Genomic DNA, 26,671 nt, shown 5'->3' with positions numbered 1-26,671 from the left:
AAAACAGCTTCGCAGCCTCGACTAGCAACATCCGGGTCCCTCAGGTTTCTACCAGGCGACCCGTCGCCATTCGTGCGAGCTCATACAAAAACATACAAATTTAGGGGCGAAATCTTGATATTGACAATTCCTGGCTATTGAAAACATTTCAATACATCGGATTTGCAAATAATTCACCCGAGCAAGAAGAAGGTTGCTTGTTGGGGGCCTGTCCCCGCGTGGCTGTTCGTCCTCTCCTAGCCCAGCCTGCATAACTTTGAGACGCACATATCGTGTCTCTTCTTTTTCTCTCCGGATTATTTGAGTGTGAAGATGTCGCCGTGATGGGGTCTCCGTGTTTGATAGATATGAATCAGGGCATTTGCCGCCTGACCCGCACTCTTCGCAGCCCACTTTACTCCTTGTTGTTTTTGTTTGATGCTAGAGAGCTCAACGGCTCTCAGCCCGGAGTTCGGCCTCAGCAGCGATCATCGCACCGACACAACAAACATGGAGAAAACACCCAACAACAGCAACTCCAAGGCGCCACCTCGTTCCAACTCTTCCGGGCCCACGCCGGGGGATTCTAAACCCAAAACAGGTAACAACAACACTATTTAATAGCTGAAGTTAAATACGTAGCTGCACGCCATGGTTCAGGCGGCGGCCTAGTAGTGAGGCGCAGGCAAACATGTCGCTGCCAATTGTAGTATCAGATCGATAAGTTAGTGTATTATTTCTTCAGTCAGTGGTCAACAAAATAAACAAACAGTTTTACATAAACAAACAGTTGTACATTCATAAATTGAAAATGTTGCAGACCGACAGATCAAATCAAATCAACTTTATTTATAAAGCACATTTAAAATTGACCACAGGGGTAGCCAAAGTGCTGTACAATGGGCAGGTTAAAAGATAATACGAGTACCGAACAAACACAACACAACACAAACAGAACACGATAAAAAAAAACATAAAAACAAGTTCACAGCAGGTGTACTATGGGTAGGGTTGGGTATCGTTTGAATTCGAACGATTCCGATTCCTGACGATTCCGATTCTTTTAAGAGGCAGGGTCAAAAAAAAGTTTAGGATATTTTAAATGAGCTAGCTAACCTACAGTCTTTCTGAATGAAATAGTCTGACATTCTCCATCAATTTTAATTCTATTAACTTTTTATGAACTTTACTATACTATATACTATATAACTTGACTGGTATCGAAAATAGGAATCGAAATTTTAACTTTTGAACGATTCCGGGAGAATCGGAAAGTTAGTCCCGGTTCCAATCGATACTCGATACCCAACCCTAACTATGGGGCGCCATTGCAGGATGGATATCACTCAGTGTTAAAAGCAAAACAGGTAACAACAACACTATTTAATAGCTGAAGTTAAATACGTAGCTGCACGCCATGGTTCAGGCGGCGGCCTAGTAGTGAGGCGCAGGCAAACATGTCGCTGCCAATTGTAGTATCAGATCGATAAGTTAGTGTATTATTTCTTCAGTCAGTGGTCAACAAAATAAACAAACAGTTTTACATAAACAAACAGTTGTACATTCATAAATTGAAAATGTTGCAGACCGATATGGTTTAGGCTGAAGTTGAACACTTATTGCGCCTAACCCTATTAACCAGGGGTCCCCAACCACCGATCGATTGCTACCGGGCCGCACAAGTATCTTTTGTTTTTTTATTGTTTTTTTTTATTAAATCAACATAAAAAACACAAGATACACTTACAATTAGTGCACTAACCCAAATAACCTCCCTCCCCCATTTACACTCATTCACACTCATTCACACAAAAGGGTTGTTTCTTTCTGTTATTAATATTTGTGGTTCCTACATTATACATCAATATAGATCATTACAGTCTGCAGGGATACAGTCCGTAAGCACACATGATTGCATTTTTTTATGACCAAAAAAAACAAAAAACCTTTATTTTTGTACAGTAGACAATTAAAGGCCTACTGAAATGACTTTTTTATTTATTTAAACGGGAATAGCAGATCCATTCTATGTGTCATACTTGATCATTTCGCGATATTGCCATATTTTTGCTGAAAGGATTTAGTAGAGAAAATCGACGATAAAGTTCGCAACTTTTGCTCGCTGATTAAAAAAAGCCTTGCCTGTACCGGAAGTAGCGTGACGTCACAGGAGCTAGTATTCCTCACAATTCCCCATTGTTTACAATGGAGCGAGCGATTCGGAGCAACAAAGCGACGATTACCCCATTAATTTGAGCGAGGATGAAAGATTCGTAGATGAGGAACGTTAAAGTGATGGACGTATCTTTTTTCGCTCTGACCGTAACTTAGGTACAAGCTGGCTCATTGGATTCCACACTCTCTCCTTTTTCTATTGTGGATCACGGATTTGTATTTTAAACCACCTCGGATACTATATCCTCTTGAAAATGAGAGTCGAGAACGCGAAATGGACATTTAAAGTGACTTTTATCTCCACGACAATACATCGGTGACACACTTAGCTACTGAGCTAACGTGATAGCATCGTTCTCAAATGAAGATAGAAACAAAATAAATAAATCCCTGACTGGAAGAATAGACAGAAGATCAACAATACTATTAAACCATGTACATGTAACTACACGGTTAAAAATTCTCAGCCTGGTAAGGCTTAACAATGCTAACGACGCTAAGGCTAATTTAGCAACTTAGCAACCGGACCTCACAGAGCTATGATAAAACATTAGCGCTCCACCTACGCCAGCCAGCCCTCATCTTCCCACCAACACCCGTGCTCACCTGCGTTCCAGCGTTCGACGGCGCGACGAAGGACTTCATCCGTGGGTTTGGCGGCAAGCATCGGCTAGGCGTAGTAAGTAGTCCTTGTTGTGTTGCTGTAAGTATTGTACTTAGCCGCTAAGACACCGATCGATCCCACCTACAATGTTCTTCTTTGCAGCCTCCATTGTTCATTAAACAAATTGCAAAAGATTCACCAACACAGATGTCCAGAATACTGTGGACTTTTGTCGAAGAAAACAAGAGGTTTCTGTATCGGGTTCGATGGGGTCCAACCACTTCCGTGGATTTTGTGACGTCACGCGCATAAATCATATCCAAAGGAGTTTTTCAACCGGAAGTGTGGCGGGAATTTTAAAAATGCACTTTATAAGTTAACCCGGCCATATTGGCATGTGTTGCAATGTTAAGATTTCATCATTGATATATAAACTATCACAGACTGCGTGGTCGCTAGTAGTGGCTTTCAGTAGGCCTTTAAACTTTAGCAACTAAACACATATTTACACACCTATGTTTGAGAAGGAACAGGATGAAGAAAATCTTATATTTCCTGCCCCCTTCAACATAATAAGTAGTCTTACTTCATGGATAGCCCAGATTCACAAGCATACAAACCAAACAAATACATCCAAATATAATGAAAACAAACAAAAACAAGTGCAAAAATTCATGAAGTACAAATCGAACAAAAAAAGTAATATACACCTCACGGGATGATACAAAACAAATACAATAAATATAAAGCAAAATGTAGACACTTACGGCTGTCCATATGATCCTATTGTTCTGTCTTTATATATTTTTTTCAACTGGAGTATATTTCTACAATCTTTTATCTCATTGGAAAGAGAATTCCATAGTTTACTAATAATAAGGATAGATACTAAAGCCAAAAAAACTACTACTAGCAAAAAATGAGTAAAAAAACAAGTCTATGGAGAGCTTTTTTTGCAAAGGGAAAAGGCCAGGGGCTCCCACTAATTCAACGTTATGGTGATTTTTTTTTTTTTATGTATTCATTTTTTCATGCACTTATTTGCTATACTTATCTGCCACACGTGGAAGGCCGGTCCATGAAGATGAAGCAAGTCCACAGTGCAAAAAAGGTTGGGGACCCCCTGGTGTACATGATCAATTGATTTCCACAAAGTCGGAGTCGCTTTTAAAAGCTAGAGCATTACTATTGTTTACAACCTTTTATTTAAATATGTTTTTCAACATTATGAGCGCCCTCGAGACATGTAATAACACCGTTAACACCTTTTAAAGGAACTTTGTCATACCTAAGACTGAGCCAATCAGCGGCCACAATACTGAACAGTGTGATCTGATTGGTTAAGGCTCACCTAACAGCCAATATTATTGTAAACAATTTGATTTTTAGGTAATTTAAAGTTAAATTACCACTGATAGTCACGCACACACTAGGTGTGGTGAAATTACCCTCTGCATTTGACCCATCCCCTTGTTCCACCCCGTGGGAGGTGAGGGGAGCAGTGAGCAGCAGCGGTGGCAAGCGATCAGGAATCATTTTGGTGATTTAACCCCCAATTCCAACCCTTGATGCTGAGTGCCAAGCAGGGAGGTAATGGCTCTAATTTTTATAGTCTTTGGTATGACTCGGCTGGGGTTTTGAACTCACAACCTACCTAGCCATTTTCTGCTTGAATATGCTTAAATTGGGGCAAACATGTTGCGATGTGGTTAAATTGCAATATTTGATGCGCAATGTTTTTCGTTTTGTGCAAACAATTGTATGACATAAAAGTATTTTTTGTTCCATCATATTTTGAATTTACCAACACTGTTTATTTACTTAATTCACAAATAAAATTGTTTCTTTTTGTCTAAAGTATTTTTCCTGTGTCAGGTTAGTTTCATAATCAACACATTTAGAGACAAACTCGTTCAAGGATCATAAAAAATGTAAAGTAAAAATGTTTGTGTACTTGCAATACCAGCCCTGTATTTACTTGGTATCAGATTAACAGTAGAATTTGCACTTTTGCCCATTCCTTTTAGTAGCTATTGTTACATACATTCAATCCTCTGGTGTATGGAGTGTGTATTCGTATAATTTAACCCGCCCTAAGAAGTTGGAGCACGGTTTCATGTTTTAATACTTTGCGTTCCATTGTGCTAGGATAGGATAAGCTTTATTCATTCTACAATTGGGGAAATTCTGTGGTTGTGGTGCAGTTTTTACATAAAAGTAAAACATGTTTAAAAAAAAAAAGAGTAATAAATAATACCACTATTTCCACCTATGCACACATAAACATATTTCACGATGTATAAAACACAAACACCATCTTGTTTTTTTGGCTTTTTTGCTGAATGCTCGCTTCCCACTCAAAACATACTACTTTCAAATGAGTATATTTAGCTTTTGATTGTCACAAATAAGACATAAATCCTAGACCACCATCTGGTAGTTGTAAGTTTAAAAGTACTGAACTGACGATGGTTAGAGGGAGTGGAATGGTAGTGTACCGGAGACTAGATCATTCATTTTTCACAAACATATTTAGGAATGTTACCATTGGGCGTGTTCCTGCAGTTCATGAGAGTTTACATTTTGTTTTTCAGAAAGTAAGAATAATGGAGGGTCCAAGCGTTATAACCGCAAACGGGACCCCTCCTTTCCAAAAGCAGAAAACTTCACAGGCCCGCGTCGCACCAATCCACAGAAAAGCAAGAGTTTTGACAAGAGACCCCCCCAGAGAGGTGGAGGACGGCAGTATGGGGTTGCAGGAGGAGGACGACGGGAGGAGGTTGGTATTTTAGGAGATGAGGTCAGATTTGTGTGCTTGTAAGTAGGGCTGCAACAATTAATTGATTATAAAAATAGTTGCCAATTAATTTAGTCATTGATTCATTGGATCTATGCTATGCGCTGCGCAGAGGCTATTTTTATTTTAATTTTTTTATTTTTTTTATAAACCTTTATTTATAAACTGCAACATTTACAAACAGCTGAGAAACAATAATCAAAATAAGTATTGTGCCAGTATGCTGTTTTTTCTTCAATAAAAGTAGTTTGTCTCTTTTATCCGATTATTAATCGAGGTGATAATCGACAGATTAATCGATGATCAAATTAGTTGTTAGTTGCAGCCCTACTTGTAAGTTTATGTAACATATAGGGCTGGGCGATATGGACGAAAAAGTATATCTCGATATATTTTTACTTAAACTCGATATACGATGTATATCTCCATAATATGTTCCGGTGAAAGTATACATATAAAGATATTCATTTTTGAGTGAGATTCACTGAAATTGAACTGAATGACAGTCAGTGACACTTTTATTAACCCAGTTAGTCAAGATGGGTATTAACAGCACTTTTATTAACCATTTAGTCAAGATGAGTATTAACAGCACAGAAAAGAAACTGTTTACGTAGCACAGAATTACATAACATAAATCAAATAGAAGCATATTCTTTCTACTTAAAATAAATAACATAGCTGTGCAAATAATACAAAATGTATCAAACTCGGATAAAAAATAAATTTGCAGGCACTTTTTAATTCCCAGTGGACGATGTAATGGACTGTCACACACGTACGGTTCAGGTACCGTATTTTCCGCACCATAAGGCGCCCCCCGTGTTGTAAGCAGCACCTTCAATGAATGGCATATTTCAAAACTTTGTTTACCTATTAGCCGCCCCGTGTTATTAGCCGCACCTACGCTACGCTAAAGGGAATGTCAAAAAAGCAGTCAGATAGGTCAGTCAAACTTTAATAATATATTACAAACCAGCGTTCTAACAACTCTGTTCACTCCCAAAATGTAATGTGCAAATGTGCAATCACAAAAATAGTAACACTCAAAATAGTGCAGAGCAATAGCAACATCAATAACTCAACGTTGCTCATACGTTAGCGTCACACAACACACAAAATAAACATTTAAAGCTCACTTTCTGAAGTTATTACTCATCCACAAATCCCTCGAATTATTCTTCTCTGGTGTGCTTCACTTGTTTTTTGACACCATCTGTGATGTGGACGCGCATGCAGTCGTAGATCAACAGGGACGGAGCTGCGTGAAAAAAGTCACCCGGTCTCTTCGCTCATCTTTTCTTCATCCATCCATCCCTTCGAGTTAGCTTTTATGATGACGCCGGCTGGAAAGTTCTCTTTTGGCAAGGTGTTCTTTTTGAATATCATTGTGGGTGGAAGTTTCTGGCCGTTAGCATGGCAAGCTAGAACCACTTCTCATTCCCTGTGGTGCGAATATTCACCGTATGTGTTCCCGTTGTATCCACAGTGCGGTTCACAGGAATATCAAAAGTCAGTGGAACCTTGTACGCGTGTCTCTTAGTAGGAGACATTTTGTGGTCTTTAGAGAAACACACAAATCAAATGAAACGTAATATCCGCGCGCTTCTTCTTCTACGGGGGCGGGTGCGGTTGCATACAGTAGAAGAAGAAGCGCTTCCTCTTCTATGGGGACGGTTGCTTACCGTAGAAGAAGAAGCGCTTCCTCTTTTACGGGGAAAAAAGATGGCGGCTGTTTACTGTAGTTGCGAGACCTAAACTTTATGAAAATAAATATTAATATTAATCCATATATAAGGCGCACCGGGTTATTAGCCGCACTGTCAGCTTTTGAGAAAAATTGTGGTTTTTAGGTGCGGCTTATGGTTCGGAAAATACGGTAAGTCACACATACAGTTCAGGTCAGCACCAAGTAAATGACTTGACTTCATTGTGCGGCTATCATCTTCCTCACTTCACATACATTTTTGGCAGCATTTCTCGTGTGAAATATGGCAACTGGAGAACAGTTTTGATTTGGACTTACATGGTAAACAGCTGAAATGAATGTTTTATCCAGACGCATACATTTGTCCCTCTGCCATCTTCTACTAGTTTTTTAAATATACAAATCGCCCGCTTGAAAATTCCCTCTTCTCTTTTACAACTCTCTCGTCGTCATTTGGGATGTCTGTTGTCATTTCCCTTCCTGGTTCCATGACCCGCCCTATTTTGCCTCTGATTGGCCTGTCCCTAATGTTTTGCCCTAATCTCAACCAATGGTGACTCGTCATGGTAAACAACCAACCAGTCATGGATGTTCTTATACTGCAAGCACGTCTTGGACGGAAGAGGGGAGGGGCTTAGTAGCCCATGCAGGGGGAGCGGGGTAGAATCAAGGAACACAACAAGTGTTTGGTCATCTTAACGTGAAATAAATTATATCGATATCACGATATTTTCTTAAATTATATCTTGTTTAAAAATATATCGATACATCTTCCAAACTGGATATATCGCCCAGCCCTGGTAACATGTCAGTTTAAAAAAAAAAGTTGAAGCACATTTATCACATGCATAATAACTGATCAACTGTATTGGCCTCCACTTTTCCAGGTAGCAGAGACACACCGGGCCGAGTTTACCCCGGCTCAGTTTGCTGGACCGAAAAAAATCAGCTTGAATCACCTGTTGAACTTCACCTTCGAACCTCGTGGAGGTAATGGTGCTGCCGGAGACGGAGGACCCTCCTGTTGGGGACGCCGAAACAAATGGGGCCACAAGCACAAGCCCTTTAACAAGGAGCTTTTTCTGCAGGCCAAGTAAGCGAAGCGTAAATGTTCCAAAAAATGGTGGAGGTTAAGCGTTCTCTTTGCATTTCAGTTGCCAGTTTCTGGTGACTGATGACCAGGACTACGAAGCTCACTTCACTGATCCGGATACTCTTGTCAACTGGGACTGTGTGCAACAAGTGGTAAGTGCTTTTGTTTCCCAACACCATTCACCTCAAACAATGTCTACCCTTTTGTTTCATCCAGCGAATCTATAGTCATGAGGTGCCATCTTGCCCCATCTGCCTCTACCCACCTGTGGCCGCCCGCATCACCCGCTGTGGACACATCTTCTGCTGGCCCTGCATATTGCATTACTTGTCTCTAAGTGACAAGATTTGGTCCAAGTGTCCTATATGCTACGAGGCCGTCCACGTGGGGGATTTGAAGAGGTGATTTGAAGAACAGATTTATTGTGAATAAATCATTGGCGTGTGTTTGCAAGGGCCCTAAGAGGTTTTGATTTGTAAATGCCGTTTCACAGTCTTATCTTAAAACTATTGGATGTTGCAGTGTGGTTGCTATGGAGACCAGGCAGTATGTGGTCGGCGATGTCATCACCATGCGCCTCATGCGCAGGGAAAAGGGAGCTGTTGTAGCCATGCCGAGCTCTCAGTGGGCGAAAGTGGAAGAGCCTATACGCTTTGGAGGTAAGTCATGACAGACATTACTAAGGCTGAAACGACGCGTCGACATAGTCGACGTCATCGGTTACGTAAATACGTCGACGCCGTTTTTGTGCGTCGACGCGTCGCATATTTACGTCACACTACCGTCATGGCGAAGCGCAAAGCAGACGATGCGAGCGAGGGGGAAAATCACGCCAAAAGTGGTCAAAAGTGTGGTAGTATTTCAATAAACGGCCTAATAATGTTGTTGTATGCACACTGTGTCGAGCGGAAATGGCCTATCATAGCAGCACAACGGCTATGAACGAACATTTGAAAGGAAAACCATCAACTAGTCAATCGTTCGCGTGAGCATACGTTGTCATTACACAAAAACATGAATGTGTCATTTGTATCTGCTAGGAGTGTAACGGTACGTGTTTTGTATTGAACCGTTTCGGTACGGGGCTTTCGGTTCGGTACGGGGGTGTACCGAACGAGTTTCTAAGCTAAAGCTAAAGTGTTAACAAGCTGCTTTGCTCCTTCTGCTTCTGTCTCAGCACGCAGCATTGTCCCACCCACACAACCATCTGATTGGTACACACAAAGCATTATCAGCCAATCAGCAGTGCGTATTCAGAGCGTTAGCAGCCAATCAGCAGTGCGTATTCAGAGCGCATGTAGTCAGCGCTTCAGCGTGGAGCAGATAGGTGTTTAGCAGGTGAGCATCAGGCAGCGGACTCTCCCCAAATGATAATAAACACCTCCCAGTCAACTACTAGTAACATCACTATGAGCCTGTTGACCTTCTAGAAACTTCAACTGCAGCTCAGCTCACTCGCAGTCTTGGCTTGAGGTGAAGGCTAATTAGCTCTCAGTTCCAGCCACATCGACCCCTTCTGAGCGCCTATTTTCAGCTGCTGGGAATATTGTAAACAAGAAAAGAACCAGAGCATGTAGACATGCTAACCTTTCTTCATTACAACTGTTAGTCACTCACTGGAATGAGTAGAATTGGTTATTGTGTACTGTGTTGGACTGGATGTTTATTTTGCACATTTTAAAAGCAATACTTAATGTTTACAGTGCTCCAGAATATTTAGATTGACACTTTTTTGTATTGGATGTTTATCTTTATTTTTGCACATTTGAGCAAATAAGCAATACTTTCACTTTTGTTAATGTTTACACTGTTGTTACAGAATATTTCGTTTTGCACTTTTTTTTAAAGGATGTTTATCTTTATTTTTGCACATTTTAAAGCAAAATAAGCAATACTTTTACTTTTGAAATGCTTATACTATTGCAGAATATTAAGATTTGCACTGGATGTTGACTTATATTTGCACATTAAAAAGCAAATAAGCTACTTTTAATTTTGTTAAAGGTTAAAAGTTTTAAATGTTTACATTGTTACAGAATATTTAGTCATGTTGTTGTCAATGTTGACTGAGTGGCCATACTTCTTTTTTTTTGTAAATAAAAGCCATGCCTTTTGAAAAAACTGGCCTACATTTATTTTTTCATCTTCATTTTGAATAAAAAAAATAATCGGTAAAATGAAAAATAATCTATAGATTAATCGAAAAAATAATAATCTATAGATTAACCGATTATCGGAAAAAAATAATCGATAGAAAAATAATCGTTAGCTGCACCCTTAGACATTACTATGGTGGAGATGTTGATTTTTGCTGTTTTGGTGCAGTTTATGTAGGAAATAAACCTTTTTTTTTACATGATAATGATTTTTAAGAATAGACATAATTCAATAAGTGTCTTGTTTTGTTCTGTAGATGCTGCTCTTAGTCCATATTCCAAGCTGCTGCTCACCACCTGTGACCAGGTCCTCATCCTGGTGGCGGAGGAGAAGGCTGCCCTGCAGGCCCAGCTATGCCAGGACGAAGATGCACCAGGCTGCTTTATTCAGAGCGCACTTTGCCATTTGCAGGTAAACAAAGGATACATAACTGTACCTAGGGCTGGGCGATACAGCCTTTTACTAATATCTCGATATTTTTAAGCCATGTCATGATACACGATGTATATCTCGATGTTTTGCCTTAGCCTTGAATGAACACTTGATGCATATAATCACAGCAGGATGATGATTCTATGTGTCTACATTCAAATAGTATTGTTCATACTGCATTAATATATGTTAATTTTAAACTTTCATGCAGAGAGGGAAACCACAATTAAGTCAATTTACCAATACTGTATTTATTAAACTGTTATTAAGCAGGGGCACAAACATTCATGTCATTTCCAAAACAGAAAGTGCAAGATTGTCAGAGACATGCTACGAGTGCACTTTTGTGCATGATGTCACTAAGATGACATATCAAAACAACACTAAATTAAAGTGCACTTTTTGTACAGAACGCCACTACAATAGTTTAAAACAAATAAAGTGCACTTTTGTGCATGATGTCACACAAGATATTTCAATAACTGTCAAATAAAAATGAGCTGCACAACATGAAATCAAATGGTTTATGTCCTTTGCTATGTGGTAGGTTCCTGCAGACGTTATCTCCTTCTGTTGTTGACTCATTTTTTCTTACGATGTTGATGTCGAAATGGTTGCTTCGGCATTTTGTGGGTGTGGCACCGAACGGAGATGTTGACATGCAGAGTAAGCACTCTTCATTCTCTCGTGGGTGACTTTTCAAATGATGCTACAAATTAGCAGTAGGTGCTACTTTTTGTTGCAACGCTTTTGCCGCATACTTGTTCGACGTCTTCCGATGGACCCCGTGCTGTTTTTCTTAGGAATTAATTCTTCCTTCATTTGTTACCAGATTCTTTCTTCTTTCTCTTGTATTACCACTCGCACTGGTCGTATTACCCCCACTGGTCTAGTGACCCCCTGAGCCCAGGCTAAGAAAGGCTGCCTTAGACAGTAAACTATTTAACTATGCACTTATTTTGCTCGCTCCTCTATACTATACAGTAGTTTCGCAGCGTAAACTGTTCAAATATGGTAAACACATTTTCCTCATTTTGATTCAGGAGCGAGAGGAAGCGCTTTTTCAGCAGCAGAAGCCAAATAAAGTTGATACCTTTGACTTCTCCTCTCTGGCTCTTGAGGAACCTACTGATCATGCAGAGGAATTTATGACTAACAACAGTATTACCAAGGTAGGACTGAAGGAACACTCATCCAGCTTTTTTTGTTTTTCTCTTTCCTGGATTTAGTCACAGTTGCCAATAATACTTGTCTCATTTTAGCCGATGCTACAGTATTCGTCTGCATTTGATGATGAAGTGGAAGTACCCCCCGAGGAGGTTGCTGAGGAGTTGCCAGGGTCTCCTGGAGATATTTTGGAGTGTGTGCAAGAAGAGCCTTCAGATGCTGTGTTGGATGTAGCTCCAGAGCCCGGTTCTGATGAGAAAATTCCTGCCAGAGAGACAGAAACAGGTCACACTTCAACCAGCCAGGTGCACGGACCCTTCTATTACTTCTATCAAGGTTGGTATTTTGCAGAACCAAAGTTTAAGACATAATAGTGATGTTCTGAACCGTTTACCATCAATTAACTGTATTAGTATCATTTAAAGGCCTACTGAAATGAATTTTTTTTATTTAAACGGGGATAGCAGATCCATTCTATGTGTCATACTTGATCATTTCGCGATATTGCCATATTTTTGCTGAAAGGATTTAGTAGAGAAAATCGACGATAAAGTTCGCAACTTTTGCTCGCTGATAAAGCCTTGCCTGTACCGGAAGTAGCGTGACGCCACAGGAGGTAATATTCCTCACAATTTTCCTTTGTTTACAATGGAGCAAGAGAGATTCGGAACGACAAAGCGACGATTACCCCATTAATTTGAGCGAGGATGAAAGATTCGTAAATGAGGAACGTTACAGTGAAGGACTTGAGAGGCAGTTATGGACGTATCTTTTTTCGCTCTGACCGTAACTTAGGTACAAGCTGGCTCATTGGATTCCACACTCTCTCCTTTTTCTATTGTGGATCACGGATTTGTATTTTAAACCACCTCGGATACTATATCCTCTTGAAAATGAGTCGAGTGCGCGAAATGGACATTTAAAGTGACTTTTATCTCCACGACAATACATCGGTGACACACTTAGCTACTGAGCTAACGTGCTAGCATCGTTCTCAAATGAAGATAGAAACAAAATAAATAAACACCTGACTGGAAGGATAGACAGAAGATCAACAATACTATTAAACCATGTACATGTAACTACACGGTTAAAAATTCTCAGCCTGGTAAGGCTTAACAATGCTGTTGCTAACGACGCTAAGGCTAATTTAGCAACTTAGCAACCGGACCTCACAGAACTATGATAAAAACATTAGCGCTCCACCTACGCCAGCCAGCCCTCATCTTCCCATCAACACCCGTGCTCACCTGCGTTCCAGCGATCGACGGCGCGACGAAGGACTTCATCCGTGGGTTTGGCGGCAAGCATGGGCTAGGCGTAGTAAGTAGTCCTTGTTGTGTTGCTGTAAGTATTGTACTTAGCCGCTAATACACCGATCGATCCCACCTACAACGTTCTTCTTTGCAGCCTCCATTGTTCATTAAACAAATTGCAAAAGATTCACCAACACAGATGTCCAGAATACTGTGGAATTTTGTCGAAGAAAACAAGAGGTTTTTATATCGGGTCAGATGGGGTCCAACCACTTCCGTGGATTTTGTGACGTCACGCGCATAAATCATATCCAAAGGAGTTTTTCAACCGGAAGTGTGGCAGGAATTGTAAAATGTCACTTCATAAATTAACCCGGCCGTATTGGCATGTGTTGCAATGTTACGATTTCATCATTGATATATAAACTATCAGACTGCGTGGTCGCTAGTAGTGGCTTTCAGTAGGCCTTTAATATTTTTAATCAACGTGGTGTTATAAAATGCACTAACATATAGGTAAAACTTTAAAAATAGAATATCATTCAAAGGTTTTTTATCCAGTAATTAGATGTACAAGGTTAGACTAATATATGACAGACTCATAACATGCAACTTAAAATAGTTCAAGCCTTCTTCTGATACAATTTTGATGGATTATTATGGTTTGCAGGGTGGATTTACAAGGTGAAACTAATACATGACATAGGCTCATAACATGCAATTTAGGATAGTTCAAGCCTTCTTCTGATACAATTTTGATGGATTATTATGGTTTGCAGCCACCCTGCCAACACACACCTACACACAAAACGTATCAACTTTAAGAGCCAAGCCACTACAATGGTGAGGAATGAAAAATAAAATCCACTTTCTTTTTGGCTTGCAGCGGAAGGGAGTAGCATGGGGAAATGTCAGAAATGTGTTCTACTGAGGCGTCTGAAAATTAGTTTGAAGAGAGTATGGGATTTTGATATTTTGAATCTGTAGGATTTAGGGCTGCACAATTAATCTACATCGAATTGACATCAATGTTTTAATTGGTACAATAATGTAACCGCAAGAGGCTGAGTTTATTTTTCTTTTCTTTTTCCTGCCGTCACTGGCATTTGAGCGAAAAACATGTTCGCCAATCAGAATCGAGCCTTGGGTTTATTCGCCGCTCGCTTCAATCCGGGAGAAAGAGGTCTCACTCTGCATTGCTCTCTGCATCTGAGCGCATTTGACAGTTGAATTAACTGGACGCAGTGAGCCTTCTTTTCAGTCACCCACAATCTTTAGTGCAAGACCGCCAGCTTTACATGCACAAGAAGCACAGCACAGCCTTCTGACTTGCCAATAAGAAGTTCCGAAAAGTAACAAATTTGGAGGAAAAATGCCGTGATCATGTAATGGCTACAAAAAAAAAGACACCGTCCGACCTAATTTTTCCAACTAGGAAAAAAACTGCACTTTAAGATGTTCTACATTTATTTAAGTTACATTTTTATTTACAGAAATGAGTCCAAAGTAATTGACCTTACACATAAAGTACATTCGTAAACACTTGTAAAGTAATGATAAATAAAAGTTTACATGCTTTTAAATGGTTACTTGAATTATTATTATTATTTATTATAATTAAATTATAAACACTATAGTTTTCATCGGTTATTTCTTCAGGAGCAGATGTAGACAAAAGCTATGAATCTGCAACTCTACATAAAGTCAATTATTGCATATTGATCTAATGTGTGGCACCTTGAGGCGAGAATATTTTAACACTTTAAAAGTAATGTGTCTTATTTTACTTATTTTGCAGTGTAATGCGTTTATACGTATAAAATAATAAAATTGCAATTTTGGAGAGAAAAGTCGCAATTTTCTGTTTTCTCAAAATCATGCAGCCCTAGTAAGAACCCTACCAGGTTTTAGGTTAGAGTAAGTCTATAATAAATACATGTTTATTTTAAACTTTTTGCTCTGTTTTGTTTAATCTCCAAATTACATGATTCCTCATCTTTTTTATCCTCTAGCCGAGGACTGCCAGCAGATGTTCTTGCATCCTGTGAATGTACGTTGTCTGCTGCGGGAATATGGCAGCTTGGAGGCCAGCCCAGACTCTATCACCGCCACTATGGCGGAAATAGAGGGACACACCGTCACCGAGGTCAGAATAACTCAAAGCACTCACTTCGATAAATAGAAACTTTAGTGTATTGTTTAGTTGTGCCTTTTGAAATATCAACAATGTATCAAATTGCATCATTATCTAAGCCTAATTAATTGATCAAACAAACATTTAAAATAAAATAGATAACTTTGCCGTCATCCATAAATTGCCATGTTCAAGTGTTGTTTTTTGCCTCAGGAGGAATTACTCTGTGCATCGCCTTTACCACCTGAGCACATGTATTCAATAGCAGAGTAAATCCTCTTGTCGGTCATCCACAATCTTTATCTCGGTAAGCGGAGTCAGGCGCCACTAGCTTGCACACACAAAAAAAATTGGAGGAAGAAAGATGATTGCAAAGACAAATGTCTGGTGTGGGAATACTGTATTTCGGCTTCAAACAAATGAACAAGATGAGTCCATCAACACGGACGAATGAGCCAGTATGCCAAAATTGTTGAAAAGTTTTTTCACTTGCGAAAAAAACAAAATGTCAAGATGTTAAATACAGTCATGGTGAAAAATATTGGCACACCTGCATTTCTGTCAGATAATGCACCACTTCTCCCAGAAAATTGTTGAAATGACAAATGCTTTGGTATTCACATGTTCATTTATTTTGCTTGCATTGGAACAACACAAAAAAAACCTCCCAAAAAAGCCAAATCTGATATTATTTTACACAGAACTCCTAAAATGGACTGGACAAATTTATTGGTACCTTTTCAAAATTGTAAGAAATAGTTGTATTGTAAGCATTTGATGCTCCTTTAAAATGTAATTAAACTCTCTTGCAGCAAGTAACAGTTGCCGGCAATTTAGAAATCACACTTGCAGCCAGTTAAAATGGAGAAAAGTTGACTCAACCTTTGTGTGGTGTGTACCACACTGAGCATGGAGAAAAGTTGACTCAACCTTTGTGTGGTGTGTACCACACTGAGCATGGAGAATAGAAAGAAGAGCAAAGAACTCTCAGAAGATTTGAGAAGCAAGATTGTGGAAAAGCATGGACAATCTCAAGGCTCCAAGTCCTTCTCCAGAGATCTAAATGTTCCTGTGTCTACAATATCATCAAGAAGTTTAAATCCCACGGCACTGTAGCTAACCTCCCTGGAAAAATTGATGAAAAACTGCAACGAAGGATTGTTAGGATTGTGGATAAAGAACCTGCATCCACTTCCAAACAAATTCAAGCTGACCTGCAGACACAGGGTACAACAGTGTCAGCTCGCACTATCCTAAAAGGGACGCTATGGTAGGAGACCCAGGAGAACCACGCTGCTGACTCGGAGACATAAAAAAAGCAAGACTAGAGTTTGCAAAAACGTATCTGAGGAAGCCAACATCCTTCTGGGAGAAGGTCCTGTGGACAGATGAGACTAAAGTGGGGCTTTTTGGTAAGGCACATCATCACACGGTTTACAGACAACAAAATGAGGCCTTGAAAGAAAAGAACACCATCCCTACAGTCAAACATGGTGGAGCTTCACTGATGTTTTGCTGCTTCTGGTAGCGGATGCCTTGACTGTGTGCATGGCATCATGAAATCTGAGGACTAGCAAAGAATTTTGGGGCATAATGTAGGGCCCGGTGCCAGAAAGCTGGGTCTCCTTCAGAGGTCATGGGTCTTCCAGTAGGACAAAGCAGACTTCAAAAATGGCTTAAGACAAAGCGCTGGAGAGTTGTGAAGTGGCCATCAAGGAGTATGAGTGGAGAGTGAAAAGATGTAAAAACTGCAGTTGGGAGAAGGCACCCTTCAAATCTGAGAGACCTGAAGCAGTTTGCAAAAGAAGAGTGGTCCAAACTTCCAGTAGCAAGGTGTAAGAAACTCATTGATGGTTACAGGTAGCAATTGATTTCACTTATTTTTTCCAAAGGGTGTGCTACCAAATATTAAGTTGAGGGCGCCAATCATTTTGTCAAGTCCATTTTTGGAGTTCTGTGTAAAATGATATCAGATTTGGCTTTTTTTGTGTGTGTTGTTCCAATGCAAACAAAAGAAGTAAACATGTGACGACCAAAGCATTTGTCATTTCAACAATTTTCTGGGAGAAGTGGTGCATTATCTGACAGAAATGCAGGGGTGCCAATATTTTTGGCCATGACCGTGCTTAGTGAAGTGCAATTTTTGCCAAGAGATTAAGAGTCCAATTTGTTTTTGTCTGTTTACATCAGTGGTTCTTAACTTTGTTGGAGGTACCGAACCCCACCAGTTTCATATGCGCATTCACCCAACCCTTCTTTAGTGAAAACGAAAAAAAAAAAAAAATTTCAAATTCAAGACAAAGTTATGATTTGGTAACACTTTAGTATGGGGAACATATTCTAAGTAACAAAGACTTCATTTAGAGTTTTTTGGACACTCGCGGAACATATTCTAAGTAACAAAGACTAAATTTAGAGGTATTTGGTTAAGGTTAGAGGGTTAGGGTTATAATAAGGCCATGCCGAATAAGGCATAAATAAGTACTTAGTAATGACTAGTTAAGAGCCAATATGTTACTAATTTGCATGTTAATAAGCGACTAATTAAAGGTGAATATGTTCCCCTTATTTAAGTGTTACCATGTTTTATTACTGGTGCACAAAATGAAGCGTGCATGATGTTGCGTTGACCAGCATTCCTCCAATGGGGAATTCAAATTGCTAGTCTCTCCCAGATTCTTTTTATGGCAATACGCTGATGTTTATATTCAATCAACAGGCAGTAGTTGGTATTTTGTAGTTTATTCTCAAAGCTTAGAGGACAAACCTGAGACCAACCCAGTACACAAGCGTTCCCTAGCCCGGTCCAGATCGGTCTGCCCCACATCACGAAAACATTCTGTTCTTCAATCTCTCCCACCGCCCTCACGGCCGCACAGATGCCCATTGTGTCTGTTATCTCAAGTCGGCCCGAGAAGGGAAGCAGGGAGGACTCCTCTTCTCTGCCTCCTACTTCAAGGCCGTCCACAGTGCAAGCACTTTGTCATGAGACGATCAAAACAATGAAAAGAGTACAAGATGGAACATTAGCTATTTAAAATATGACTATAGAAAGAAGTAACTCTTAATTATGGATAAATGTGGATATATGCATCCGTCATTGAACATCACCTTGTTCAAACAACAAAACCAACACAGTGCATAAACCCACAACAAATGACACACCTGCAAATCAGTCTGACTTCTGCTGTTGTCGTATCCGTAATACGCCGATAGGGAGAAGTTTTTATTTACACGATGAGTCGGGTGTGTCTCGACCTCCGCCGAACCCCTGAGGCCGACTCACCGAACCCCTAGGGTTCCATCGAACCCAGGTTAAGAACCACTGGTTTACATATTTAGGATATTTAACAGTCTTAACCTTCCAATTTCAATGGTACGAAACTGAGAAATAAGTTCATTGCATGTGAAAGAAATACTGTACTTGCAATATTATTATATATTACGACTACCATCCATCCATCCATGTGCTACCGCTTGTCCCGTTTGGGGTTGCGGGGGATGCTGGAGCCTATCTCAGCTGCATTCGGGCGGTAAGCGGGGTACACCCAGGACAAGTCGCCACCTCATCGCAGGGCCAACACAGATAGACAGACAACATTCACACACTACATCAATGCCTTTTTTGGTCGCAAAATAAAGCTGACAATATTTGTTGTCTATCTGTGTTGGCCCTGTGATGAGGTGGCGACTTGTCCTGGGTGTACCCCGCCAGCTGAGATAGGCTCCAGCACCCTCCGCGACCCCAAAAAGGACAAGCGGTAGAAAATGGATGGATGGATGGAATATTATCGTTTTAACGCGATAATTTGTTGGACAATATATCGTCCAGCAAAATTTGTTATCGACTAAGGCCTAATATCCTCATCAATTATTACAAATTGTAAATTAACTTTAAATACCGTATTTTTCGGACTATAAGTGGCAGTTTTTTTCATAGTTTGGCCGGGGGTGCGACTTATACTCAGGAGCGACTTATGTGTGAAATGATGAACACATTAGCGTAAAATATCAAATATTATTGATCTCATTCACGTAAGAGACTAGACGTATAAGATTTCATGGGATTTAGCGATTAGGAGTGACAGATTGTTTGGTAAACGTATAGCATGTTCTAAACCAGGGGTCACCAACGCGGTGCCCGCGGGCACCAGGTAGCCCGTAAGGACCAGATGAGTAGCCCGCTGGCCTGTTCTAAAAATAGCTCAAATAGCAGCACTTACCAGTGAGCTGCCTCTATTTTTTAAATGTTATTTATTTACTAGCAAGCTGGTCTCGCTTTGCCCGACATTTTTAATTCTAAGAGAGACAAAACTCAAATAGAATTTGAAAATCCAAGAAAATATTTTAAAGACTTGGTCTTCTTTTGTTTAAATAAATTCATTAATGTTTTTACTTTGCTTCTGATAACTTTCAGAAAGACAATTTTAGAGAAAAAATACAACCTTAAAAATGATTTTAGGATTTTTAAACACATATACCTTTTTACCTTTTAAATTCCTTCCTCTTCTTTCCTGACAATTTAAATCAATGTTCAAGTAAATTTATTTTTTTTTATTGTAAAGAATGATAAATACATTATAATTTAATTCTTCATTTTAGCTTCTGTTTTTTCGACGAAGAATATTTGTGAAATATTTCTTCACTTATTATGATTAAAAAAATTTAAAAAAATGATTCTGGCAAATCTAGAAAATCTGTAGAATCAAATTTAAATCTTATTTCAAAGTCTTTTGAATTTCTTTTAAAAATTTTGTTCTGGAAAATCTGAAGAAATAATGATTTGTCTTTGTTAGAAATATAGCTTGGTCTAATTTGTTATATATTCTAAAAAAGTGTAGATTGGATTTTAACCTATTTAAAACATGTCATCAAAATTCTAAAATTAATCTTAATCAGGAAAAATTACTAATGATGTTCCATAAATTATTTTTTTAATTTTTTCAAAAAGATTCGAATTAGCTAGTTTTTCTCTTCTTTTTCTCGGTTGAATTTTGAATTTTAAAGAGTCGAAATTGAAGATAAACTATGTTTCAAAATTTAATTGTCATTTTTTTCGTGTTTTCTCCTCTTTTAAACCGTTCAATTAAGTGTAAATATAATTCATTATTAATAATAACATAGAGTTAAAAGTAAATTGAGCAAATTGGCTATTTCTGGCAATTTATTTAAGTGTGTATCAAACTGGTAGCCCTTCGCATTAATCACTACCCAAGAAGTAGCTCTTGCTTTCAAGAAGGTTGGTGACCCCTGTTCTATATGTTATAGTTATTTGAATGACTCTTACCATAATATGTTACGTTAACATACCAGGCACGTTCTCAGTTGGTTATTTATGCCTCATATAACGTACACTTATTCAGCCTGTTGTTTACTATTCTTCAGACATTTTAAATTGCCTTTCAAATGTCTATTCTTGCTGTTGGCTTTTATCAAATACATTTCCCCCAAAAATGTAACTTATACTCAAGTACGACTTATGTATATGTTTTTTTCCTTCTTTATTATGCATTTTTGGCCGGTGCGACTTAGACTCCGGAGTGACTTATACTCCGAAAAATACGGTACATCACCTAGCGTGGAGGAACAGTGCCCGCATGGATTGCACTTGCAGCAGTTGTTGTTCTGCGTTTAGCATTCCCAAAAACTTCCCCCATGATTGTGTCTCAGTTTTCGACCTGGTGGCCTGTAAATACAAAGTTCACAAGAAGGATGACCCATCAGAAGAATGTCTCCTCCCTTTCTAGCTGATATAATAAACCCATTACTCAGACCATTTAATGCTGTTGTTCCAAGTCAATTTGCTATCATAAAAAAAGCCAATCAAGATTGTTAGTGGCATATTATTTCATTAAATGTAGGAAGGACAAGTTTGTCGTTAAACATTATTTGCTTCTCACTATATAAAGAAAAGTACATGACCGCTCATTACCACATATTGTTTAACACAGGCGAAAACGTTTTTTAAATAGCAAAGACTACTATTAACACCTTAACTGATTTATCGTGCTTGCCTTGTTTCAGGAGATCCGCCGCCGTCATCGTTATCTGTCTCACCTGCCACTCACTTGTGAGTTCAGCATCTGTGAGTTAGCCTTGCAGCCGCCAGTCCTCTCCAAAGAAACCATGGACACATTTGCAGGTTTGACAACACTCCCCATCTTTCCAATGTCCAGTGTGCTTTATTTAGTCGCACCGGGATTGAATAGTGTGGTTTTTGGCTGAAGATGAACTGGAGAAAAGAAAGCGCCTAAGACAAAAGAAAGCCAGAGATGAGAAGCGCAGAGAGAAGCGAATTGAAATGGAGGAGAACAAGAAGCAGGGTAAATGTGAGTATGCTGGCAGCTTTGAAAAGGTCACAATGCAGTTCTTCACGGTTCAATTTATATTTGTTCCCAACTTTTCTCTTCCCATTTAGATCCTGAGGTGCACATAGGACTGGAGAACCTTCAACATTTCCCAGCATTTGGCTCACCACCTCACACTAGCAGCCTCCCAGTCCATCCTGATTTTACTCTGGTTCCTCCTTCACCACTTAGCAGCAGTCCTTCCTCTGGTAACTGCAGCTCGACCATCTCATGTTCTTTCTCTGCTGCCGAGAGTTGCTATTTGAATATTTTCAACATTTAAAGTTTTGTCTTCAATATTTTAGATGGGATGACATTCCCAAGTCTAAATGGACAAAGCTCATACCCCAGTGTGCGGAGTGTGGAGGAAGACTCTCACTGCATGTCCTTTGCACAGGTGTGTACACAAACATCACATTGGGAATTGTTACTGTTTTTGCAACTTTTAAGTACATGATGTGAATCTGTCTGTATTATACATAGATGCTGAGAGACGGGAAAGCCAAAGCTGAAGCTGGGCTCAAAATCTCTTCAAAAGACGGTACTGAAAGATGCCACAAACACACACACACACATTTTACAATATCGGTGTTTGCCATACATTAATTGTGGCAGCCCGCCAAGAATACATGTTGACTGCCACAAATAGATTTGGCACCACCTGTTAGGTGGCGGTATGCATCTCAAAGCTCGTACACACATGTGCTGCCAAAGAGTGAGAAGACGTAGCATGAGCGATCAGTGTTGCCAACTTAGCGGCTTTGTTGCTACATTTAGCGAGTATTCAGACCGCTCTAGATACAAGAGGTGCAATGGTGAATGTGTCAGTTGTCAGTATGTGGTCTTTGGTTTGCAACAAAGGTGTACCAGATTCACATGTGGTATGCAAGAAAGGTAGAAGACAAGGAAGTGTTTCTTGTGTCATACATGTACTTTGTAATTAAATTTAAAAAAACGAAACCAGTGAAGTTGGGACGTTGTGTAAATGGTAAATAAAAAGAGAATACAACAAATCCTTTTCAACTTATATTCAATTGAATAGACTGCAAAGACAAGATATTTCATGATCACAGTGAGAAACGTTTTTTTTGGTGACGTTTGACTCCGTTTCATCAATCAAATGCAGTCACTTGTGACGTTTGACTCCGTTTCACCAATCCAATGCAGTCACTGGTGACGTTTGACTCCGTTTCATCAATCAAATGCAGTCACTGGTGACGTTTGACTCCGTTTCACCAATCAAACAGAGCTAGGCGGTTGCATGATTAGCAAGCTTAAGTTTACATGAACTCAACGTCAAATTTGAGGAAGCACATTAGTAGATATTTTGGCTGTCACCGTAGGCTGATGTTAGCTTCCCTGCTATGAATCACTGTCAAATGTACATCGTGTGGGTATAATTTATTAACGCACTGCAGCCTCATAGACAGACACACACACACACACACACACACACACACACGCACTCACGCATGCGTACAAACACCAATCAGAAGTGCACAGTGTGTTCCCAGGTGCAGCCCACACCTATCAGTTTATGGTTTGCGTAAAGGCTAACTTGTTATTTTCCTTTGTAATATCTGCCTACTGAGCCTATGGTGCTGTTAACTTATTGTGGCTCAATTTGTCTTCATTTTTTTTTATGTTAATGTATTATTATTTAATATATATTATTGTTTTAGTTGCTTAAGAGATATTCCTGGCTCTGAATTTGCTCATTGCTATTTTTATGTTTATGTGCATTATTTGTTGCCGTCATCATTAATTGAACAGGTTACTCATCAGTTACTCAGTACTTGAGTAGTTTTTTCACAACATACTTTTTACTTTTACTCAAGTAAATATTTGGGTGACTACTCCTTACTTTTACTTGAGTAATAAATCTGTAAAGTAACAGTACTCTTACTTGAGTACAATTTCTGGCTACTCTACCCACCTCTGTTTATAAATATGCAACACCCGCTTAATGGTTATGGTGTGCGTAGCTGAGTATTACTTTGTCATGGTAAATGTTGCCGGTAGTAAGTACAATGCTGACTGATGGGCGTGTTAGTTAGCACGGGTGAAATAACACTTTTGTTGTATTGTGTGTCACTTCTTGTAAAACCTGTTTGTGTGACTCTTTACAAGTCAGGACTGTTTATGATCCTGCAGAGAAGCTGTTGGTTCCTCCTGCGGCGGACAGCGACGGAGAGAGCGACGGCTCGGACCGTGTGCCCGTGCCCAGCTTTCAGAACTCTTTCAGCCAAGCATTTGAGAAGGCACTCCTGCAGCTGGATGGTTCTGCTGCTTCTCCGCAGCTCCTGGTTGTCACAGGTGAGTCCCGTTGCATTCTGCTGCTCTCAAGACCTTTCATGGTGGATGTTTCTCTTGCAGACGACAAAGGAGCAAAGAAGAAAAAGAAAAAACAGAAACTTCTGTTCAGCACGTCCATGTTTCACACAAAGTAGACAACACTGACATCAATTGAATAGTTAAATTTTTGGGTTTATAATTACACTCGTTTTAGTTTTTTGGGAGCGATAACTTGGAAAGTGATTTAGAATGCAGCCAAATTGAATGCAGTGTTGGTTTTATAGTGAGTTATGCTTTTGAAGTTTGGTTTAAAAATGGTGCAGAGATGTTCCTATTCCACATACCGTAATTTCCGGACTATTAGCCGCACCTGACTATAAGCCGCACCAGCTAAATTTAGGGGAAAATACAGATTGCTCCATATATAAGCCGCACCCGACTATAAGCCGCACCAGCTAAATTTAGGGGAAAACACAGATTGCTCCATATATAAGCCACACCCGACTATAAGCCGCACCTGACTATAAGCCGCACCAGCTAAATTTAGGGGAAAATACAGATTGCTCCATATATAAGCCGCACCCGACTATAAGCCGCACCAGCTAAATTTAGGGGAAAATACAGATTGCTCCATATATAAGACGCACCTGACTATAAGCCGCACCAGCTAAATTCAGGGGAAAATACAGATTGCTCCATATATAAGCCGCACCCGACTATAAGCCGCACCAGCTAAATTTAGGGGAAAATACAGATTGCTCCATATATAAGCCACACCCGACTATAAGCCGCACCTGACTATAAGCCGCACCAGCTAAATTTAGGGGAAAATACAGATTGCTCCATATATAAGCCGCACCCGACTATAAGCCGCACCAGCTAAATTTAGGGGAAAATACAGATTGCTCCATATATAAGACGCACCTGACTATAAGCCGCACCAGCTAAATTCAGGGGAAAATACAGATTGCTCCATATATAAGCCGCACCCGACTATAAGCCGCACCTGACTATAAGCCGCACCAGCTAAATTTAGGGGAAAATACAGATTGCTCCATATATAAGCCGCACCCGACTATAAGCCGCACCTGACTATAAGCCGCACCAGCTAAATTTAGGGGAACATACAGATTGCTCCACATATAAGCCGCACCCGACTATAAGCCGCAGGGTTTTGATGTGTACTTACCGTAGTATATAGGGGTTCCTGCTACCACGGAGGGGATTGTCGGGACAGAGATGACTGTTTGGGAGCGCAAAGCGTCCCATTTATTAACAATAAATCTTTCAATCATTCAATCAAACTTTCACATCTTTGACATGGCGAACAGCATTCGTGCAGAGTACAAATAATACAACGGTGCAAAGTAATACAAAGTGCTCGCCTGTACGTTATCAAAATAAGCAGCCTATGAAAAGTCAGTCTTCTAATCATTGTGTCATCGTCTTCCTCCTGCGTACTAAAACCACCCAAATCCTCTTCGTCTGTGTCGGAGAAGAACAGGCCGTAAATAAGCCGCACCCTTGTATAAGCCGCAGGGACCAGAACGAGGGGAAAAAGTAGCGGCTTATAGTCCGGAAATTACGGTACATACGGATTTTTATACCTGTGATGATATTTTAGTAGGTCATATTTGGAGGCCTGTGGTATAAATAACAAGATTCATTAAGGGTGCCCAACATTACCAGTCGCAGTCAACCAGCTGCAGATACATTGCACCTTTTCAATCTTTCCAGGATCCTCGTTTCTTACCTTTAAAATAGCTTGTCAGGCAAGAATGCTGACCTTTTTGTTAGTTTGCCACAATTTGAGAGAGACCACAGTATTGCAATGAAACCTCTCAGCACAGCAGCTGTTTTGCAAAGTTTACTCCTATAATCTGTGGTTAGACCGTAATTAATGCACTTACCTCATCTTTGACTTTTGCTCATTAGAATTCTTTTATTTCAGTGTTGCGATTGTGTGAAGCTGGAAAAGCGCTGAAGTTAACAGCAGAGTCGGGCGATGGACATTTTTTTGATTTCACCTTTCATTTTGAGCAAGTGTACAGGCTATTGAAATAAATAAGTCTGCTGAAATGAATAAACATTTATGCACAATCCCACCTTTGTCTTGATGGTCTGCTTTTTGTAATATGTTGGTGCCAAAGTCCAAAAGGAGGTCAAACGTAAATTAGCGCTATCAAATTTAGTGAGTAATCACAAAAAATGGCATTAATCGTGTATCAATGCAGATTAATCACCAAATGTATTCTGACCCCGCATGCTCCTTTATTTGAACTGCTTACCTGAAGGCTGTGTGGGTTGTTATAAAGTCTCATCACATAAATGCACACGTCTGTAAAAATGAGAAGACCCAGACTGGTGTGCTCTTGACAAATTTCTATTTAAAATACAAGATTAAGATAAAACACATTTTTGAGCAAGTTCCATGTTTTAGTTACACATTTCTTAGATGTTGTAAAACCTGATAAACTGCAATTGATCAAAATATTGAGGTCTTGCAAATAATATACAGTGCTGTGAT

The 26,671-nt window shown here is 39.7% G+C and overlaps 1 protein-coding gene across 1 annotated transcript; it reads left to right on the top strand.

Annotated features, from left to right (window-relative positions):
- Positions 1-26,249, top strand: rnf10 (ring finger protein 10). Its single transcript, XM_062051675.1, has 17 exons — positions 1-580; positions 5,353-5,537; positions 8,151-8,356; positions 8,418-8,508; positions 8,573-8,757; positions 8,879-9,015; positions 10,770-10,924; positions 11,989-12,117; positions 12,208-12,448; positions 15,381-15,514; positions 21,527-21,644; positions 21,730-21,831; positions 21,921-22,058; positions 22,155-22,246; positions 22,333-22,390; positions 24,004-24,165; positions 24,226-26,249. The coding sequence occupies exons 1-17, from the start codon at positions 418-420 to the stop codon at positions 24,297-24,299; spliced, it is 2,370 nt and encodes a 789-aa protein (XP_061907659.1). The 5' UTR covers positions 1-417; the 3' UTR covers positions 24,300-26,249.
- Positions 26,250-26,671: the final 422 nt, after the last annotated feature.

Source organism: Entelurus aequoreus, linkage group LG06 (assembly GCF_033978785.1).
Source record: "Entelurus aequoreus isolate RoL-2023_Sb linkage group LG06, RoL_Eaeq_v1.1, whole genome shotgun sequence".
NCBI lineage: Eukaryota > Metazoa > Chordata > Actinopteri > Syngnathiformes > Syngnathidae > Entelurus > Entelurus aequoreus.
This window is presented reverse-complemented; position numbering and strand designations above follow the sequence as displayed.